Source organism: Aythya ferina (genome assembly GCF_964211825.1).
Source record: "Aythya ferina genome assembly, chromosome: 3".
Taxonomy (NCBI): Eukaryota; Metazoa; Chordata; class Aves; order Anseriformes; family Anatidae; genus Aythya; species Aythya ferina.
In genome coordinates this window covers 21,055,778-21,073,576 of record NC_140298.1, presented here as the reverse complement: position 1 = coordinate 21,073,576, position 17,799 = coordinate 21,055,778, and the positions used below count along the sequence as shown (strand labels likewise).

The 17,799-nt window shown below is 40.3% G+C and overlaps 1 protein-coding gene across 1 annotated transcript in view; it reads right to left on the bottom strand.

Annotated features, from left to right (window-relative positions):
- Nucleotides 1-5,716: 5,716 nt before the first annotated feature.
- The window catches only part of TGFB2 (transforming growth factor beta 2), a gene marked incomplete at its 5' end in the record, with an annotated part of 72,993 nt that continues 60,910 nt past the window's right edge, over nucleotides 5,717-17,799 (bottom strand). Inside the window, 5 exons of the mRNA XM_084514995.1 lie at nucleotides 5,717-9,254; nucleotides 11,122-11,275; nucleotides 11,859-12,033; nucleotides 15,253-15,363; nucleotides 15,479-15,611. Coding sequence (XP_084371121.1) covers nucleotides 9,096-9,254; nucleotides 11,122-11,275; nucleotides 11,859-12,033; nucleotides 15,253-15,363; nucleotides 15,479-15,611 — 732 coding nt within the window. The 3' untranslated portion in view covers nucleotides 5,717-9,095. The remainder of the gene's footprint in view (nucleotides 9,255-11,121; nucleotides 11,276-11,858; nucleotides 12,034-15,252; nucleotides 15,364-15,478; nucleotides 15,612-17,799) is intronic.

The window sequence follows — 17,799 nt, the reverse complement described above, 5'->3', positions numbered from 1 at the left end:
AACACATAGAGGTGGACCTGTTCATGCTGCAGACATATACTTTTTAATTTCTGGAGAGAATATTGTCAAGACTGAAAACAGCTTAGATTAGATATTTCTTTTTCTCAACAAGAACTTGAAAACCTGAAGCTTTTATTCTTGTTTCTTAAGTACCAAAGGAAAAAAGACAACAACTGTTTCACTTGGGAGATTTTTTTTTTTTTATTGAATGCTGGAGGCACTGAGCACATTCTTAATTGAAATATGCAAGGAACACAGCTTCACTCAGTGGTTTGTTCCAGTTATTGTGCAGATTCAAGTAGATGTCACCATGCTAATTCAACACAGCTCGTGGTTTCAAGCATTGCTTTATGGTCAGGAACATTGTAAACTTATTTTCACGTTTGAAGTGAAAACTGATACACTAATCTGACTGTATGAACCCAACAATTTAGAGTTCGGCTTTCAAGCTGGGCTATGAATGCATAGCACTTCTGATTGGAGAGTGTAAGGCAAATATGCTTACCTGTTCTCTCAGAAGTCAAAGATTTCTCAACAAAGTCTGATAAAACTTTGTAGATAAATATATCTCTGGGCTGAAATCCAATATCAAAAGTTCAGCCTGAAAATGACTTGAGAAAGGTATAAGCAACTGAAAAGGATATTTTCCCCTAGCTATAGTAGTATAATATACACATGCAATAAATTCAACAGAGGAATTGAATCCAATATGAAAGTGCATTATTTTCAGTACTATTGGATGGCAGAAACACCTTGCAAAATGTACCTATTTAAGTGACCATAGGATCAATTTCCTCCTTTGGAAAATTATCATGTTCTTATTTTTCTAGATTTCAAATATAAAATCATATGTGTAATACAGATGCTTTAATGTAAACTGTTGTGGCAATCAACATTCACTTTTTACAAACACACATGCTTATGTGAAACTACAAGTGAAATGATAAACTGAGCCTAATTCTTGTACAAACGACATTAAATCCTGGCTTGTCTCCTATTGAAACAGTTGTGTGAGAGTAAAGATAATGTAAGAGAGCTGGGAATAAGACCAGTTGAATCAACTCAGTTTCCTCCAAAAGTCATTTCCTGTATTCAGCAACCCAAGTCACAAGAACAACCTGCTATTGCTGGAATAACCCAGAAGTGAAACAGTCTCTGAAATTTCCTTTTTTCCTCCCTGGGGCCATACAGTAAGACTGCTAAGAATATAACTAGTGAAGCAGTCCAGACAGTACAAAGATACTTAGCAAATAGAGGGAGAGACTTAATAATACAGAAAAAGTTGTACAAACATTGCAGTACTATGCAAATTTTAAAGAAGGCTCTAAATTTATATGCACCGCTTTAATCTATGGATCCACACAAATGGATCAAGTGTGAATTGATTCTTGCCTTTCTTGTTATGTGCATTCTTGCTTGCAGGTGTGCAGATGTGGTTTTCATATCTGCAACCTGTGATACATATTTTTGCATATACAAACTCATCAGCTTCTTTCCCTTCAGGGTGAGCAAGTCACTGATTCCTCCTACACTGCTTTCTGGGGGGAAGGAGGCCTGATCAGTGAGATAGCTGTCTGGATGCATTCCTGAGAGCCTCGCTGAGACCGGGGACACGACACACATGCATTACTTACATGCATTACTTACATTAACCACTGCTGACAGTGTGTTTGAGCACTGCTTTGGACGTGTTACTAGGCTGCTTGAAGGAACCTGGCACTAGAGAAACCCATGGTTTTAGCACATGAGGTCTCCAGTTTAGTCCTTTAGTACTCAGTGGTATTTCAACTACCTGATAGACATAATCTGTTGTCACAAAGCAGTGGAGGTACTTTTGATACTAAAACACGATACTGAGGTCAAAAAAGCCATTAGGAGTGCTTAGCTACTTGAAAAAATAATTAAGGTCTTGTTAACAGCTCATTTAAATTATGTCTCCCAGCTGATAAATATCTCAAAATGTATCAGTGACTTTGTTATTTCCAGGTAAATTTCTACCTCCATAAAGATGACTCTATTCCAAGACAAAGGATGGGAAATGGGATCAGCCTTTTGTGGTGTGGAACCATAGCCAAAGCCAAAAGTACAGCAAAAACCAGTACACTTTTCCTGTGTCTTTATTTGGGGCATATACTTTATGATGACATAATCCTTCTGTTGTATTCATCTTTCCTGGTCTGCTTTCTGTGACCTGGCTCTGCATGCATCAACTGTCTTTATTTGAGACCCAAGATTTGCAGTGATTCACCTCCCGTGTTGCGCACATCATAGCTGGATATGGGGGGGGGGGGGAGGAGGGAACAACAGATCATATTCTTCTCATTTACAATCCTTTGGCTTTTTGTAACAACATTTTGCAGAAGAAGTGGAGGAAACAATGTATTTCAGAATCTCTCTAAATCCAGCTTTCACTCCCAAATGTTCATAAATTGATCCAGACCACCTCTTGGAGAACAGGTTACACACTGCAGAGGAATGTATAACTTGCCCATGAACTGCTGCATATTTTGTCTTTTGTATTTACATTTTTCCAAAGAAAAAAAAAAGCAGGTTTTTCCGGATAAAGATATTTTCTGCTTTTGATGGATGAAATTAGTCTGCATATCCTTGGAGACAGCCAACAAGTTTATACTAGGAACTGGAATGAAGCCATTGATCTGTTTCACATGGGTTCCATCAGATGGCAAAAAAATAAAATAAAAAAAAAATCACTTTGTCCCATACTGCTGGTCTTTTAATCACTGAAGAATGAAGTGACCTAAGGTCTGGTATCCCACTACCAGTTCTGTGGAAATTAACTCAATCTGTAGCAACATTTTGACTGTCTCTGACTGCTATTACTGCAAGTGGCAATTAGATTTGTACATCTTTGTGTTTGGGAAAAATACAACACTCCTGTGAATGTTGTACCTTGCACCTGGCTAAGAGCTATTCAAGTTTAAAAAACTCTGGCACCTTGAGGTTAAAGCCTTACACATAGATGAGAATCTGGTAATTAAAGTTTGGTTAAAAAAATGTTGCGGGGATTGGACCTAACTGAATTTTGGAATAGTGTTCCAGACTTGAACATCGGAACTCCAAATACTTGATTTTTGACTTCGGTAAAATGTGGACTCACATGTTAACATTTTGAGTTGATCAACCTCTAATTAGCTTGATGGAATAGTATACAAGAACTGCTTTCTATACCTGTGGTATATTTCATAGAACAAAAAGAGACTCAATTCCCATTTGCCATTTGAATCTACCTCATTCCCTTTCTTACAGCAAAAGTTTTCCATATGAACCGCATGAATCTTTTAACTGGGACTAGCCTACAGTATGTGCAGAGAGTGCTGAGACCAAAGATCACTGACCACTGACCCTTCCTCCATTCCTACTATCATTTCGGTTTGGCACTAAAACACCCCATTCAAAGGAAATATTTATTTCTTGGACCACCATATGTTTTAAGAAAGCTTTATACCCCAGGGGGTCTGTTTTAGATTCCAGCAGGTTACTTCATTAAATGAGCATATCAAATTTGATTGGAAGTTCTCATCAGCTTTCTGTTCCATTTAATTTTATTTTTATACAGATGAAGAAATTACTGTTACACCCATACCCACTGACAAGCCAACTACATTACTTCACATCTACTTTATAACCACATATAATTACATAACCTCTTGGTTTATTTTCTTCCAGAACTCATGGCTCCTCATAGAATCTATTCTGTCTGATCTAAGAGGCAGATTTTGGCCTAAAAGCTGGTTTTCAAGACATTTACATGCTTTGGGTTTTTCCTATATTGAATATTCCACATTCATTAACCACAATTTGATTCAAGTAGTGTAGCAAGGGCTTCAGTGATACAGTCTGGAGAGTCTGTGTTAGTGAAGGGAAAAGACAAACCCAGCATCACAATATTCTGCATAAATCTTACTGTCGTGGGATAGCTTCCATATTTTCAGTCCCACACTATAAAATCTCTCTTAGCACACTCTGTCCTCTCACTTTGTTCCTCTTTAATTATAGGCCTCACAGCTACTTTCCTATCTAAAAGTTCCAATCAACATTCATCCACAAACGCTGCTGTTATTCACTGACTTCAGAAACGGAGCAGTCAGAGTTGCAGAGTATTCTCACCAGTATAAATTGTGCGAGCACTACCTTTGATAAGAGTGGAGCTGGCAATTACATTTATATCAAAAACACACAAACCCAGTAACTAAAAATAGAATGAAAATTAATATCTGACAATTTTTGCAGGACCACAGTTTTATGCTAGTATAAACTCACTGACATCAACTAAGACAGACCACTGTAAAACTGGAGCATAGCTGTGGTGAAATGGCCCCTTAGATTGTTTTAATGCTCATCCCAAGTTGCATTCTTAAACACATATTCATAGACCACAGGGTCCATTTGTTGTAATTTATCACAATAACACTAAACAATCTGGCATAAACATATCCTTTATTTCATGCCAAGAAATGCTATGCACCCGAGATCCCAGAGAAAACACCAGGAAGAGAAGTTCTTCAGCTATTCTTGTCATCAGTCCATCTTCTGAAAGCACTGTCACATGATTTTATCAACTTCAAAAGTCATGAACCAGTCCTGCAGCCCTTCCTCCCATCAGTTTAATTTATTTAGGAGACTAGAGCTCCTAAAGATCTAGTAAAGAAAAGCTGCAACACCATGCTCTCTTTTATTTGCTTAGATAATGCAATTGGGTATTGCAGAGTGCATGGAGAGAAACTTACAATGTACTATGGAATGTTATTTCTTGTCAAACAAACAACAAAATAAGACAACAGCAAAACAAACAAACAAACCAAGCTCTTCAACATGGTTATGTGGCGACTTCTGACTACCAGAATTAGCTAGCAGACTAATGATTGGGTTAGACCTCAACTCTTCTTAGATTCACAGGGGTGAGCAGGGGTCTCCAGGGTCTCCAACCAAACCTCCTGCTCAGAGCAGGCACAGCAGGAGCAGGCTGCCTGGAGGCCCAGATGGTTTTGAGCATCTCCAAGGATGGGGATGTCATGCAACCTGTTCCAGGGCTTGGCCACTTCTAGTGTAAAAATATTTTCCTTGCATGAAGCCAGAATTTGCCTTGTTCCAATTTTTCTGTTGCCCTTCCTCCAATACACCATCTCATTTCATTGTAGTTTCTTTTGTCCAATGTACAAAATCAACAGTTTCACTGAGTTTTAATGAAGGACACGGTATTGTGGGACCATCATCACAGGATGCAGTCAGATGGCTTTCTCAACTCCTGCATCACTATGGGCATACTTTGAGACCTACTGCCAAAGAGAAAAGCCACTGTAACCGGTGCTTACAATAACAACCATGCAGAGGGGCACCTTAGTGCCTGGGCATGGTTCTGGTGAAGGATCAGGCACAGTGAGGCTGTGGGGTGACACCGGTTCTGCCTGGGGCAGCAGCTGTCTTGTGCACACATAGGACAGTGCTGCTGCTCTGAGCACTGGCTCAGAAGCCACTTCTTGTGTGTAGACCAAAGCACATACAGCAGTTGCTGAGGGGAAAGGAATCCTCAGGGCAGGCATGATCCACTCTCATCCTGGATGGTTGCTCTTCACCTCACCTGTGCCAGACCATGTCAAGGTCCCTCACACAAAAAGCACTCGGCACCAATTAAGCTGAGCCTGAGCTGAGGAATTACCTATGCCAGAAGAACACTGTCATATAAACAACACCAGCATATAATTGAAATAATTTATTTACCACTAGAGCACCACAAAAACAGACATACAATGTGTTAAAATACAGAGTAATCGATCACCAAAGTACAACACAGCTGTCCTTTAAGTTCCTTTTTTTTTTTTTTTTCCTTTAAACCATGCCAACCATACAATTGTATTGTCACTAAACACATAAAAAATGCTGTCCTAACCCACCCAGCTAAGTGCTAAGACCCACCCCCTCCCGCCTCCCTGCCCCTTACCCTGGCTCCACACAGCTCCTTCGGGTCAGACCTTTCAGGGTGCTGAAGATTTTCTGCCAGGTGCTGGGCATCACCAGTGCTCAGGGACTTTGCTGAGACAGTGGCAACTATCTCATTTTGGTAAGGCCTCTGGCAGACAGTCTCTGAACCATTGCAGTCCGATCTAAAACATCATTCAATGGCGGTGGGGGATCTACATCAGACCTGAGTGGTATTTGGCCTCACATTACCCCACCATGTAGAGGGGAATTTCACCCTTGAGTTCTGCACATTGTAGGATCGGGTTTAACATTCTTGGCAATTACAGGGAATACACGCCTAATAAACCAGAGGGAGGGGGGGAAAGTTTTAGGAGCTTTATAACAGGAGTATTTCAAATACTATCAGTGCATTTTGAGGAAAAAAAAAGTAAAAAAAAAAAAAGTAAAAAAAAAAAAAGTATCTGATCTTGGGGTAATGCTCTACAGAACTAAGGCTTTATATTTAAATTTAGAGAAAAAAATTCCAAACCCAAACCAAAATCTTCAGCTGCGTCCAGCGCAATAGTGAGTACAGTTGGACAAGTACATTATCATGTATTCCACTTTTTCAAAGCTTCAAATCCACTTTGATTTACATTCCCATAGCAGGGAATTACAAAAAAATGTTTTTAAGTTTTTTGAAATGTATTCATCTTTGTCTCCCTTCCTGTCCAACAAAAATACAGGTCTCATACTGAACCTGATAAAACTAATTTTGTTGCTGTATACAGCAAAATCCAGAGTATTTACTACCCTGAGGAGTTTCACTGAGTTCAGTGCATCTTCTCATTGGAGTAAATCTGGCTCAAGCAAGTGTTAGCGGGACAGATTTTTCACTTGTTCATCTCAACTCACTAAATAAATCAGAAGCCTAACGTACCTCCTCCTCAGTGCTGAGTCAGTGGGTGAGATTAGATCATCTGTGGGGCTATGTGTCCATCTAGGCAATAAGCATAGGCTCTACTGAAGTCCCAAGGAGCGGCGGGTGCAAGCCGTTGCGGTACTTCAGCTTTGCATCAGTGTTCTGCTGAAGTCAAAGAAATTGCACATCTCAAAACTGGAGCTGACAAGATAAAGCTCAGGAGCACGCTCCTGACACTGCTCAGGTCAATGACAGAAAATGTCATTCTAACAGTTTTCAAGCTTTGCCATGCAAAACCCTTCATCATGTGAAATGAACTGAACGCATCACCTTCAGGATTTCTTTTTTTGCCAATTTACACTTTTTAAAAAATGAGTTGCATGTTATGGATGTTTTTTCAACTCCCTCTACAATATTCAAATGTGTAACAACAACAAAGCCATAGCGACCCCATATTACTTTTTCCCTTTAAAAATAAAAATAATAAAAAGTTTTAATTTGAACTCAGTTTAAAAACTCACAAAATCAAGGGTCTGACCCTGCAAATTCTGCTGTGCCTCTGCAGAAGTTAAAGGCAAGCCTCTGTTACCTGTGGTGGGAGCAGGATTAATCCCACGGACTAACAGCAGGGAAAATCCCTGCTGCGTATGAGCTCAACACGGACTGCTCCCACTCATGCCCCATGCAAGGGCATCGCTGAGGCAGATGCTTCGTACCAGCCTTCTGCACATCCACTGTCACCCTCCGCAAGGCTTTGCCTTGCCTCAGCCAGGCTGGGACGTCTCTTCTTGCAATGCCTCGCTCCCTGCCCATCTGTTTGAATGTCTAACGCCAAAAGAAAAAATAAAAATGGGGATGGGCGAGGAGGGAGAGAAGGAGGGGAGGAAAGAGCGCTTTAATCCATCCTTTTTATAAAACAAAAACCAAATGGAGTCAGGTAGCTTATGTCATAATGATGAACAATATACAAAGCACATGTATAGCAATTATTATAAAACATGTATTTGTAGTGCAAGTCAAAATATAGGGACTCTACTCATACTGGCCAGCTAGAGGGAAACACATGATTCTGAGTGATCAAAAAGAGCCCCAAATTCAAATTCAAACTCATGAGAGCTGACAGTATTACAGAGTACAAAAATATGGTGAAAATTTACACATTACACATAAAGTACTTAATTTTTTAATAGTTTACAAATAGAGATCTACAGATATGTTTCCAATTAAGCTGGCTTTTACTACCCACCTATTGTAATACTCTAGGTATGGTTACATATACCAAAAGAACAAAAAAAATCCCATAGCATAGCTATACAGCATCATATTAAGGTCTGAAGATTAGACCAGTACATGTTAAATATTTCACTGGTTTACTAAATTGACATTTAAAATCATTTACAGTTAAAAAAAAAATCTTATAGACTTGTCTTTGAGACTGAAACAGAGTGTCCTTTATTAGTAAGTTATTCAGTATTTAAAACAAGGATTTGAGACCTTACAAGAAGCCTCTCTAGGCAGCTGGCATGAAAAATAAGGTATTTTAAAGGCAGAGTTTCTCAATAATGTAGTAACTGATTTCTACTTAAATCCAACTAGACTAACCATTACTTCTCAGAATCTTTTGAGCTTGTGTTCCTTTAGGCTTTATATGTATTTCTGGCAGCTTATTTGGTCTCCATTTTGTCCACATTTGCTGGTTTTCTTTTTTCCAATGGCAATATGGAAATGTCCATTTGATAGTTTTTACACACAAATAAATAATGCACTGTTAACTCTACAACTAAGAGGAATGGGTAGGATGCCTATTGTATAACAATACAGAGAGATCAAGTAAGGCACGGGACAGATACAGCAACTCCACTTCATGGGATTTTCCTGTTTTTTTCCTTTCACATAGTACACTAACAAATTTCTTCCAGTGTTTATTTTTTAAAAGGTTTTTTTTTTTCTTTAACTTGCTTCTTGTCTATCTCACGCTATGTGTAGGTGAAATGTAAGATAAAGGCCTTCAATGTTTTGCTTCAGATGCCAGTTTTAAAAAACAAAACAACAACAACAAAAAAAACAAAACAACAACAAAAAAAACACTTTCAAACAGTTCAGACTAGTACCGCTTTTTTCTTCTTTTTTTTTTCCTTTAACACTGTTGAACCTGGGTTTTCATTTTTCCTTCCTTCCTTCTCATTCTCTCTATCCTTTTTCCTTGATTATTTTTTTTTAATACACACACATCACGTTGCTTCTGGGGAATCCTTTAGCTGCATTTGCAAGATTTTACGATCATGTTGGACAGTTGTTCAATTTTGGGTGTTTTGCCAATGTAGTAGAGGATGGTGAGAGGTTCTAAATCCTGGGACACACAGCATGGAGAGGCAGAAGCTTCTGGATTTATTGTGTTATACAAGCTGAGTACCTAGAAGGAGAAAGGAAATAAGAGATTAAGGCAGCTACCTCTGCCTGTCTGACTCTGCAAAGCAAATTCCTTTCTGCATCACTTCCTCCTACAATGCCTTGGACAATGCCTAATGAAATCAGTAGGAAGATGCCTATATTTGAATATTTTTGCATGCTTCTCCATTTTAAACTGGTGTCACAATCTGTCTGAGTTTCCTAACATTTTATCCTCACAGTCTTGAATCTTGTAACACATACATGCTTGGAGACTTACTTGAAAGAATAGCCCTTTAAAGCAACACACATGTTGTACTGATAGGTAAGAAAGAAACCATCTCTGTCTTCAGATTACCATTTATCATTACAGGAGAGGAGAGCCTTTCAGCACAAAAGTATTGCTCTGCTTCTCCTCCCTTGCTATTTTTCAGTAAATCCACTAATGCCACCCTGCGAGAATCGTGACTCCATCTGCAGTTTCTCCAACTGAAAATCAGCTGTGGTGAAGTTAGTAGCACTGGTGCTTTATTTCATGTTGGATTCATGTGTATGGTTCTCTGCAAGGGAAGTATGCAGGGTTACCCGCTGATGATGCATAGGTATTTCCGAGGATGCCATTAATGTGTTAGCTAAACACTAAGTGACCTTTTCCTAGAGCTTCAACACAACATTTACAGCTTAGAGAGACAGAAGACCTGTTCAGGGCAGCAACAACACTAACTACTTTATTAAGCAACCTCTGACTCTTTGGGTAACTTTCCAAACCACATATTTGTGACCATGACAGTTATTCTTCCTCTTTCCTTTAAAAACAAGTGCTGCTCCAAACTGTGTACACTACTACTCCACACCAGCGCAGGAACATACATACCTTATTGAAATATATTTACTACTGCCAGCTGACATTGCTAGTACTACAATGCCACAGCCAGCAACAGCTATACAAGTTACCTACACTTGGGTCCATATGCTCAGAAGAACTCACTATTGTGCCTTTACAGACCAAAAGGAAAACAAGCTGCCCCTTGGACAGGAAGAGTGCTCACTGCTGGCTGACACTGATCTGTTATTTTAAAGAAGGCTTGGAAAAGGTGAGATATCATCCTTAGTATGGACCTGAGCAGGAAATTCTTACTTTATGACAACTGTGATGCAAATGTCTGCTTCTTGTATTTATTGTCTAGATATTTTTATTGATAGTTGAGAAGAATGAGCACATAATAGCAGAACACTACTCATCCTAAAACAGTTGGCTAAAATACTAAGTACAATCCCTAAAATAAATGATCCCATCCCATACACCTATTAGTTCATAATCATTCCAGACACAAGATCCTTCCTTCACAAATAAATTTTCAGTGTACAAGAATGAATACATATTTTGAAGAAATATAGCTATCCATACATTATCATGAAATTCAGCATGGTAGATTATCAGTAACAATAGCAAATGAATGAGGCAGGTCATAAAGTAGGTGATAATCAAGTGGTAAGACTCATAGCCATTATCACTCTAATTGTGCCTCCCTTGGTGCCTCTGCTGAGGGAACTCATTGCCACCTTCCACTCATGCTCTTCAATGCCAGGTCCCATTTCAGGCAGTCTTCCAAAGCTACACCATGCACACAGTCACAGAGAGTATTTGATATGTCCATACATCATGCTGATAACCACAAAAAAAAAAAAAAATAAAAATAAAAATCTCTGCAGTCCTGATACAGGACTTCTGCTTCAACTTTAGCATGCAGGTCAGTATAAGACCATATTGCCTCAGTTACTGAGATAATAAATGGAAGCTTTGGGGGTTGGCACTGATGACAGTCCTAGAAACATGTATCACCCTTTGGTTATAAAATAGAAGCTTAAAATTACCAAACAGTTGTACTTACTCTGCTGTGCTGAGTATCTGAGCTCCATAAATATGGGCAGGCTCCTGCACAGAAATTAGCATGATATCCTTTAGGTTCATGAATCCATTTCCAGCCAAGATCCCTCTTGAAGTCAATATAAAGTGGACGCAGGCAGCAATTATCCTGCACATTCCTGGAAAATAAAATACAGACAAATGCATTGGCCATAACAAAGACAACATAGGGAATAAAAATAATCCAGTTGCTTGCCCCTGAATAATTCTTTACAGGCAGGCAAGTCCGAGTCCCAGAAATTCAAAACTAAATCACATCCATTGAAGCTTATAGTATAAATGAAATCAGATGCTTAGAGAGGGCAGGACTTGCTTATATCAAGCTAATGGTTTGCCTGGAGGTTCATTAATGTACTGTTCTCCAGGTCCTACTAAGTCTCCTCTCTCAGTAGGTGAGCACAGTGGATGTGATCATTTGGATGTAATTATGGTGCTGATGGGCCTGAGAATTCTCCCTGATGGAACCCAGTCTCTGCTTTCTAAGGTCCTAACCTGCCTCATTGGCCATTGTCTCCACACAATGAGTGGAGCACATTAGGCAGATACCCACTGGGCATGGAAACTGAAGGTCTGTGAACGAGGGGTCACACTTTGTAAAAATGCCTACAATAAAGAAACATATTCTTACATGATAAGCAACTGCATTACAGCTCACAGGCTGGCATACCTGTGTAAATATACTAAATATAGATGCATAGTTACCTAAAACAATAGGCAGCATCTAGAGCACGCTTCTTCCGCCGACTGGGCTGTTGCGACTCAAGTCTGTAGGAGGGTAACAACATTAGCAGAAGATGTGGGGTCTTCCCACTGTATTTTTTCCTATTGGACTTTAAAGCTTTCACATCACCACTGGAATATGTGTAGTCATCAATACCTTCAAAAAATACATTTTGGTGATAAACATTGTGTTGCTTTTTTCTTCACAAATTAAATAAACCATCTCTTTAAAAAAAAATCCCTCAGAAACTGGGCAATGGTGGTGTCAGCTGAGAATGTTTACTGGGGAAGTGGAGGTAAATTCCAATTTGAGATCCCACCTATATACACAACTCTAACACATCTATCCTATCACCCCTCCCACACTCACAGCCATTTAACAGCATTTCAGTACATTTACCATTTACATTTGCCATTCATGCCAAAATGAATAATGGAGAAGACATATGGGGTTGCTCACTTCAGCTGCTGTATCTACATTGCTTAAACTAGTTTCAAATGCCCTAAGCAGTGACGCTTTTGTCACTTCACTTAGGGCAGTATTCCCATCTTTTAACAGCTACGCACCATTTAAAACCTTGCAACACCAATAAAGTTGCTCTGGACACCTGCAGTTCCCACTGCTTACTTTCATCCCATTAGTTTTCTCCATCACATTTATGTCTTTCTAGTGCTTATAAAGTCTTTGTCTCTCATTGCCAGTTTAATTAATTCTGCTAATTCTTCCAAGGAAATCTATTATTCTAACTCCTACTTTTATGTGGACATGGCAAGGACGTTGATCAAAACATTTATTCTTAGATCAGAAATCAATGACCTCACATTTTGTGTTTTCTATACTAGTTACATTACTAGCTTCTTATCGTGGCAGTAGGATGGGCAAAAGAACCCCTGGTATTAGTCTTTACCAGGAATCAATATAGCTCACGTTTTGCCTGTTCATAAAACCTTTCAAAAATTAATCTCCTCTACCAGATAATACTATCTAAAGTTTTTTGTTTTGTTTTGTTTTTTAACATTCAAAATTACAGTAATCAAATCTCATACTAACATTTTTTTTAAATACACACAATGGTTTAATTCATAGGTACAGTGCATATATATATTTAATTAGAATAAAAATTTCAATGCAGTGAAACAATGGTTAAATAAATGTAATACTTGATGAGGAATATAACCAAATCCCTGTAAAACAAATGAACCAAATCATGACATATTTGAATACATGAAAACTGGATAAACAAAATTCGGTTTGGTTCAAATATGACTTCACTTTAATATGTACTGATTAATGATAACAATAGCATCATTAATTAAATAAAATTTCCCCGTTAGAAAATGAAATTTGAATGGCTTAAAATCACAAGGAAGTTTATACTTACTCTATCACTTTGTCTACTGTCCATAAGCACATATATCCATAACCCTTACTACACACTATTTTTTAATATCAATTCAATCCAATCTTTAATTTTTTAACAATCATTTATGTAAATAATTTACATATATAAGTAACAATAAATTGCATGTGCTAATGATGGTGAGTAGATGTATAGAAATACTCAACGTTAACTAATGTAGTTCCACTGACTTCACCTGAGACTCAACCTTTCACTACTGGATGTGGGAGATTATACAGGCATGCCATTTCTGTTACTTCATGCCACATTTCACTGGCACTAAAGCATTGCAACACATTTATTCAATTCTGGCACCTACTGATTAGTTCTTTCTGAAGCAACTGATAGCATTGCTCAGAGTAATTTAAATATTATTGAAATATTTGTAATATTAATATATTTATGATATATTAATATATTTATGACACCAAGTTAGGTGCGTGTGTCGATCTGCTTGAGGGTAGGAAGGCTCTGCAGGAGGATCTGGATAGGCTGCACCGATGGGCTGAGGTCAACTGCATGAAGTTCAACAATGCCAAGTGCCGGGTCCTGCACCTGGGGCGCAATAACCCCAAGCAGAGCTACAGGCTGGGAGAGGAATGGTTGGAGAGCTGCCAGGCAGAGAAGGACCTGGGAGTGATGGTGGATAGTCGGCTGAATATGAGCCAGCAGTGTGCTCAGGTGGCCAAGAAGGCCAACGGCATCCTGGCTTGTATCAGGAACAGTGTGACCAGCAGGGCTAGGGAGGTGATCGTCCCCCTGTACTCAGCTCTGGTGAGGCCGCACCTCGAGTACTGTGTTCAGTTTTGGGCCTCTCGCTACAAGAAGGACATTGAGGTGCTTGAGCAGGTGCAGAGAAGGGCGACGAAGCTGGTGAGGGGCCTGGAGAACAAGTCCTACGAGGAGTGGCTGAGGGAGCTGGGCTTGTTCAGCCTGAAGAAGAGGAGGCTCAGGGGCGACCTTATCGCTCTCTACAGGTACCTTAAAGGAGGCTGTAGTGAGGTGGGGGTTGGTCTGTTCTCCCACGTGCCTGGTGACAGGACGAGGGGGAATGGGCTTAAGTTGAGCCAGGGGAGTTTTAGGTTAGATGTTAGGAAGAACTTCTTTACTGAAAGGGTTGTGAGGCATTGGAACAGGCTGCCCAGGGAAGTGGTGGAGTCACCATCCCTGGAAGTCTTCAAAAGACGTTTAGATGTAGAGCTTAGGGATATGGTTTAGTGGGGACTGCTAGCGTTAGGTCAGAGGTTGGACTCGATGATCTTGAGGTCTCTTCCAACGTAGAAATTCTGTTTGTGATTCTGTGTGTGTGATATATTCTAAGTGTGTTTATGGGTATTTACAAAGACTGGGACACTTTCTACATGAGGAAGCTGCCACTGTAAGCAAACCAACCGTTACCTTATGTATACTTTGGAAATTTGCCATAACAAGTATCGTTTTCTCTAATACACTCATAATATGCACCATGTTCACACACATCTACTGCAAGCAATTTATGTCTGCCAAATAACATCCTGATTCAAATGTCCAGTAATCTTCTCTATTGAAGCCTGAACTGTTACAGTGCTAGGATGGACAGCAGTCAAAGGGTTTATATTGAAAGCATTCAATAAGTTTTCTCATGATTACCCAACAGCAGATGGTCTACTGTGCATAAGTCTTTCTTACATTCAAACTGTATGTACATATTTCAAGCACACATGCTGCAAACTGTAATATAGATATTTAAGGACATCAAAGCTGCAAGCATGGAATGAGATGGCTTCTTATTCATTCCATCTAGTTTTAGAATAGTTCAGCTGTTATAGTTTTACCCTTGTGCCTTCAATGCCATTTTCTACCTGCTGAGAATCAAGATTCTCAAATGTGTAAATTTTCAATAATCGTAATTCCATTTTAGAGAGGCAATAAGCTCGTTTCCCTCCTCAATTAGTAAGTACCACCACATTTTAAAACATATTTTTTTAATTTGTTACCTGCAAATCTTGCTTCAAGCTCCTCACTTTTATTTGGGATGATATAATTATTGGAAGGCACGAAGGTGCAGCACGGGCAATGTAAGCTTATCTTAAATCCAAGGTTCCTGTCTGCAAAACATGAAAGTAAGTGGAATTGGTTTTACATGTGGAATGAGCCTGAAATACTGATGAGTTAATGGATGAGGACGTGGGGCAGGAATGAAGGCAAAACACTGGTTGTCACCTCTATGATGGAGCCATTCATGCACAGCCTCAGTGACATCAAAAGACAACCATTCTCCTTCAGCTCTTGTTTTAACTACTTTGCTGTCAATGTAGCGCTGTCCTGGTGATGATAATTCTTTGGATTTTAGAACCTGCAAGAAACAATACATATGTTTGTCTACAAGTTAACATTTATCAGATTTTTATTAAAATGGACCATCGACGTTATAAAATAGTTTTTTCTACTATTACAGTTCAAACCTCTATGCAATAGATGTACATTTAGGCACAGCTAGGTGTGTTTTGAAACTGAAAGATAACACAGTATTTCTTAGTTTCTGCAGAATCTTTATGGTCAACTTCAATGGCAACAACACCAGAGATTCAGTAATTTGACTATTTCAGTAAAAGTGCTTGACTAGGGAGGTCTTTTTCACATCTCATTTCCCTTAGGATAGTGCTGCAAATGATAATTGACTTTCAAGACCAAGTAGCGCATTCTCATATTTGCTCCCTACTTTACTATCTTCTTCGGGAGCGCTGGGAGAGGAAGGTGATATAAAAACACCCCAAGGAAATCATTTTACACCCTCATGCAAAACATGCCATCACATATTCCTTCCTAAGAGAATTCACACAGGAAGACTACACTGAAAACTTGTCCTGTAACACACATTCTTGGGGATCACAATAACTGGAAGCTGTTTCACCGTCATTAGTAACACTTACACTGGCTAGAGCATATCCAATGGAGGGGCACCAAGATGATAAAAGGTCTCTTGCACCTCTACTATGAGGAGAGGCTGAGAGAGCTGGGACTGTTCAGCCTGGATAAGAGGAGGTATGGGGGGGATCTTTGTACCTTGTATTACCAATGGGTACAAGTGCCTGAGCGGAGGACGCAAAGATGACAGTACCAGGTTCTTTTCAGTGGTGTCCAATGCCATGACAAGAGGCAATGGGCACACACTAGAACACAAGAGATTCTATCTAAACATAAGAAAGCATTGTTTTACTGTGAGCTTGATGGAGAACTGACTCAGGTTGCCGAGATTGCGGAGTCCACCTCCTTGGAGATCTTCAAAAGGCACCTGGACGTGGTCCTGGGCAATCTTCATTAAGTGTCCCTGCTTGAGCAAGGCAGGGATTCAACCAGATGACCTCCAGAGGTCCCTGCCAACCTCACCCTGTCTGTAATTCTGTGACATCAAATGCTGAAGTGGAGCCTGTACAATACAGTCAGCACTTTGAAGGAAGATATTATATTGCTTACCCATAAGCCTTCCTTTTGACTTTTGGTACAGGTTACACATTGAAGAGAAAAAAAATACTGTCCATACAGGTAATCTGAGGGCATGCAGGTTTGAATTGTGGCCACACAATGATCTGTGCAACAGACAGTTTCACTTCTGTCCCAACCTGGATGCTAGCTGTGTTTTTATTTGTGTCAAAAGTTTCAGTAAAGCTTGCTACTGAGCATGAAATAAAAATTAACTAAACAAAACAAACAAAGAAACAAAAAAAACCCTCAACTCCACCTCAAGACAGAGCAGTGTATGCCTGGAATTTCAAGTGCTGTATTGGGTTTATGCAGTAAGGTTTTGGTAGCAGGGGCTGCAATGGTGGCCTCTGAAAATAGCCCAGAGGCTGCCCCAGGTTAGATAAGGGCCAGTTTCAGCCAGCTCCGAAGGGACCCACGGCTGAGCCAAAGAGCCTAGCCAATAAGCAATGTTGTTTGCACCTTTGTGAGAAATATTTAAGAAAAGGGGGGGGAAAGGAATCTGCTGCACAACAGCAGCTGTGAGAGCAAGGAGTGAGAAGCAGCCCTGCAGGCCCCAAGATCAGTGCAGCAGGAGGTGCTCCAGGTGCACAGCAGCAGTTCCCCTGCAGCCTGTGGAGAGGCCCCTGGTGGAGCAGGCTGTCCCTCTGCAGCCCATGGGTGCCACATGGAGCAGATCTCCATGCTGCAGCCCATGGAGGAGCCCCCGGTAGAGCAGGTGGACATGGCCTGGAGGAGGCTGCAGCCCATGGAGAGCCCCTGCAGGAGCAGGCCCTGGGCTGGAGCTGCAGCCCGTGGAGAGGAGCCCATGCAGGAGCAGGGGATCTGGGGGCAGCTGTCACCCACCCATAGGGAACCCGTGCTGGAGCAGTTTGCTCCTGGGGGGATGGACCCCATGGTACGGAGCCATGTGGGAGCAGTGCTTGAAGAGCTGCTGCCTGTGGGCAGCCCCCTCAGGATCAGTTCGGGAAGGACGTATCTCGTGGGAGGGACCCTACATGGAGCAGGGGCAGAGAGTGACCATGAAGGAGCAGTGGAGACAAAGTGTCAGGGACTGACCG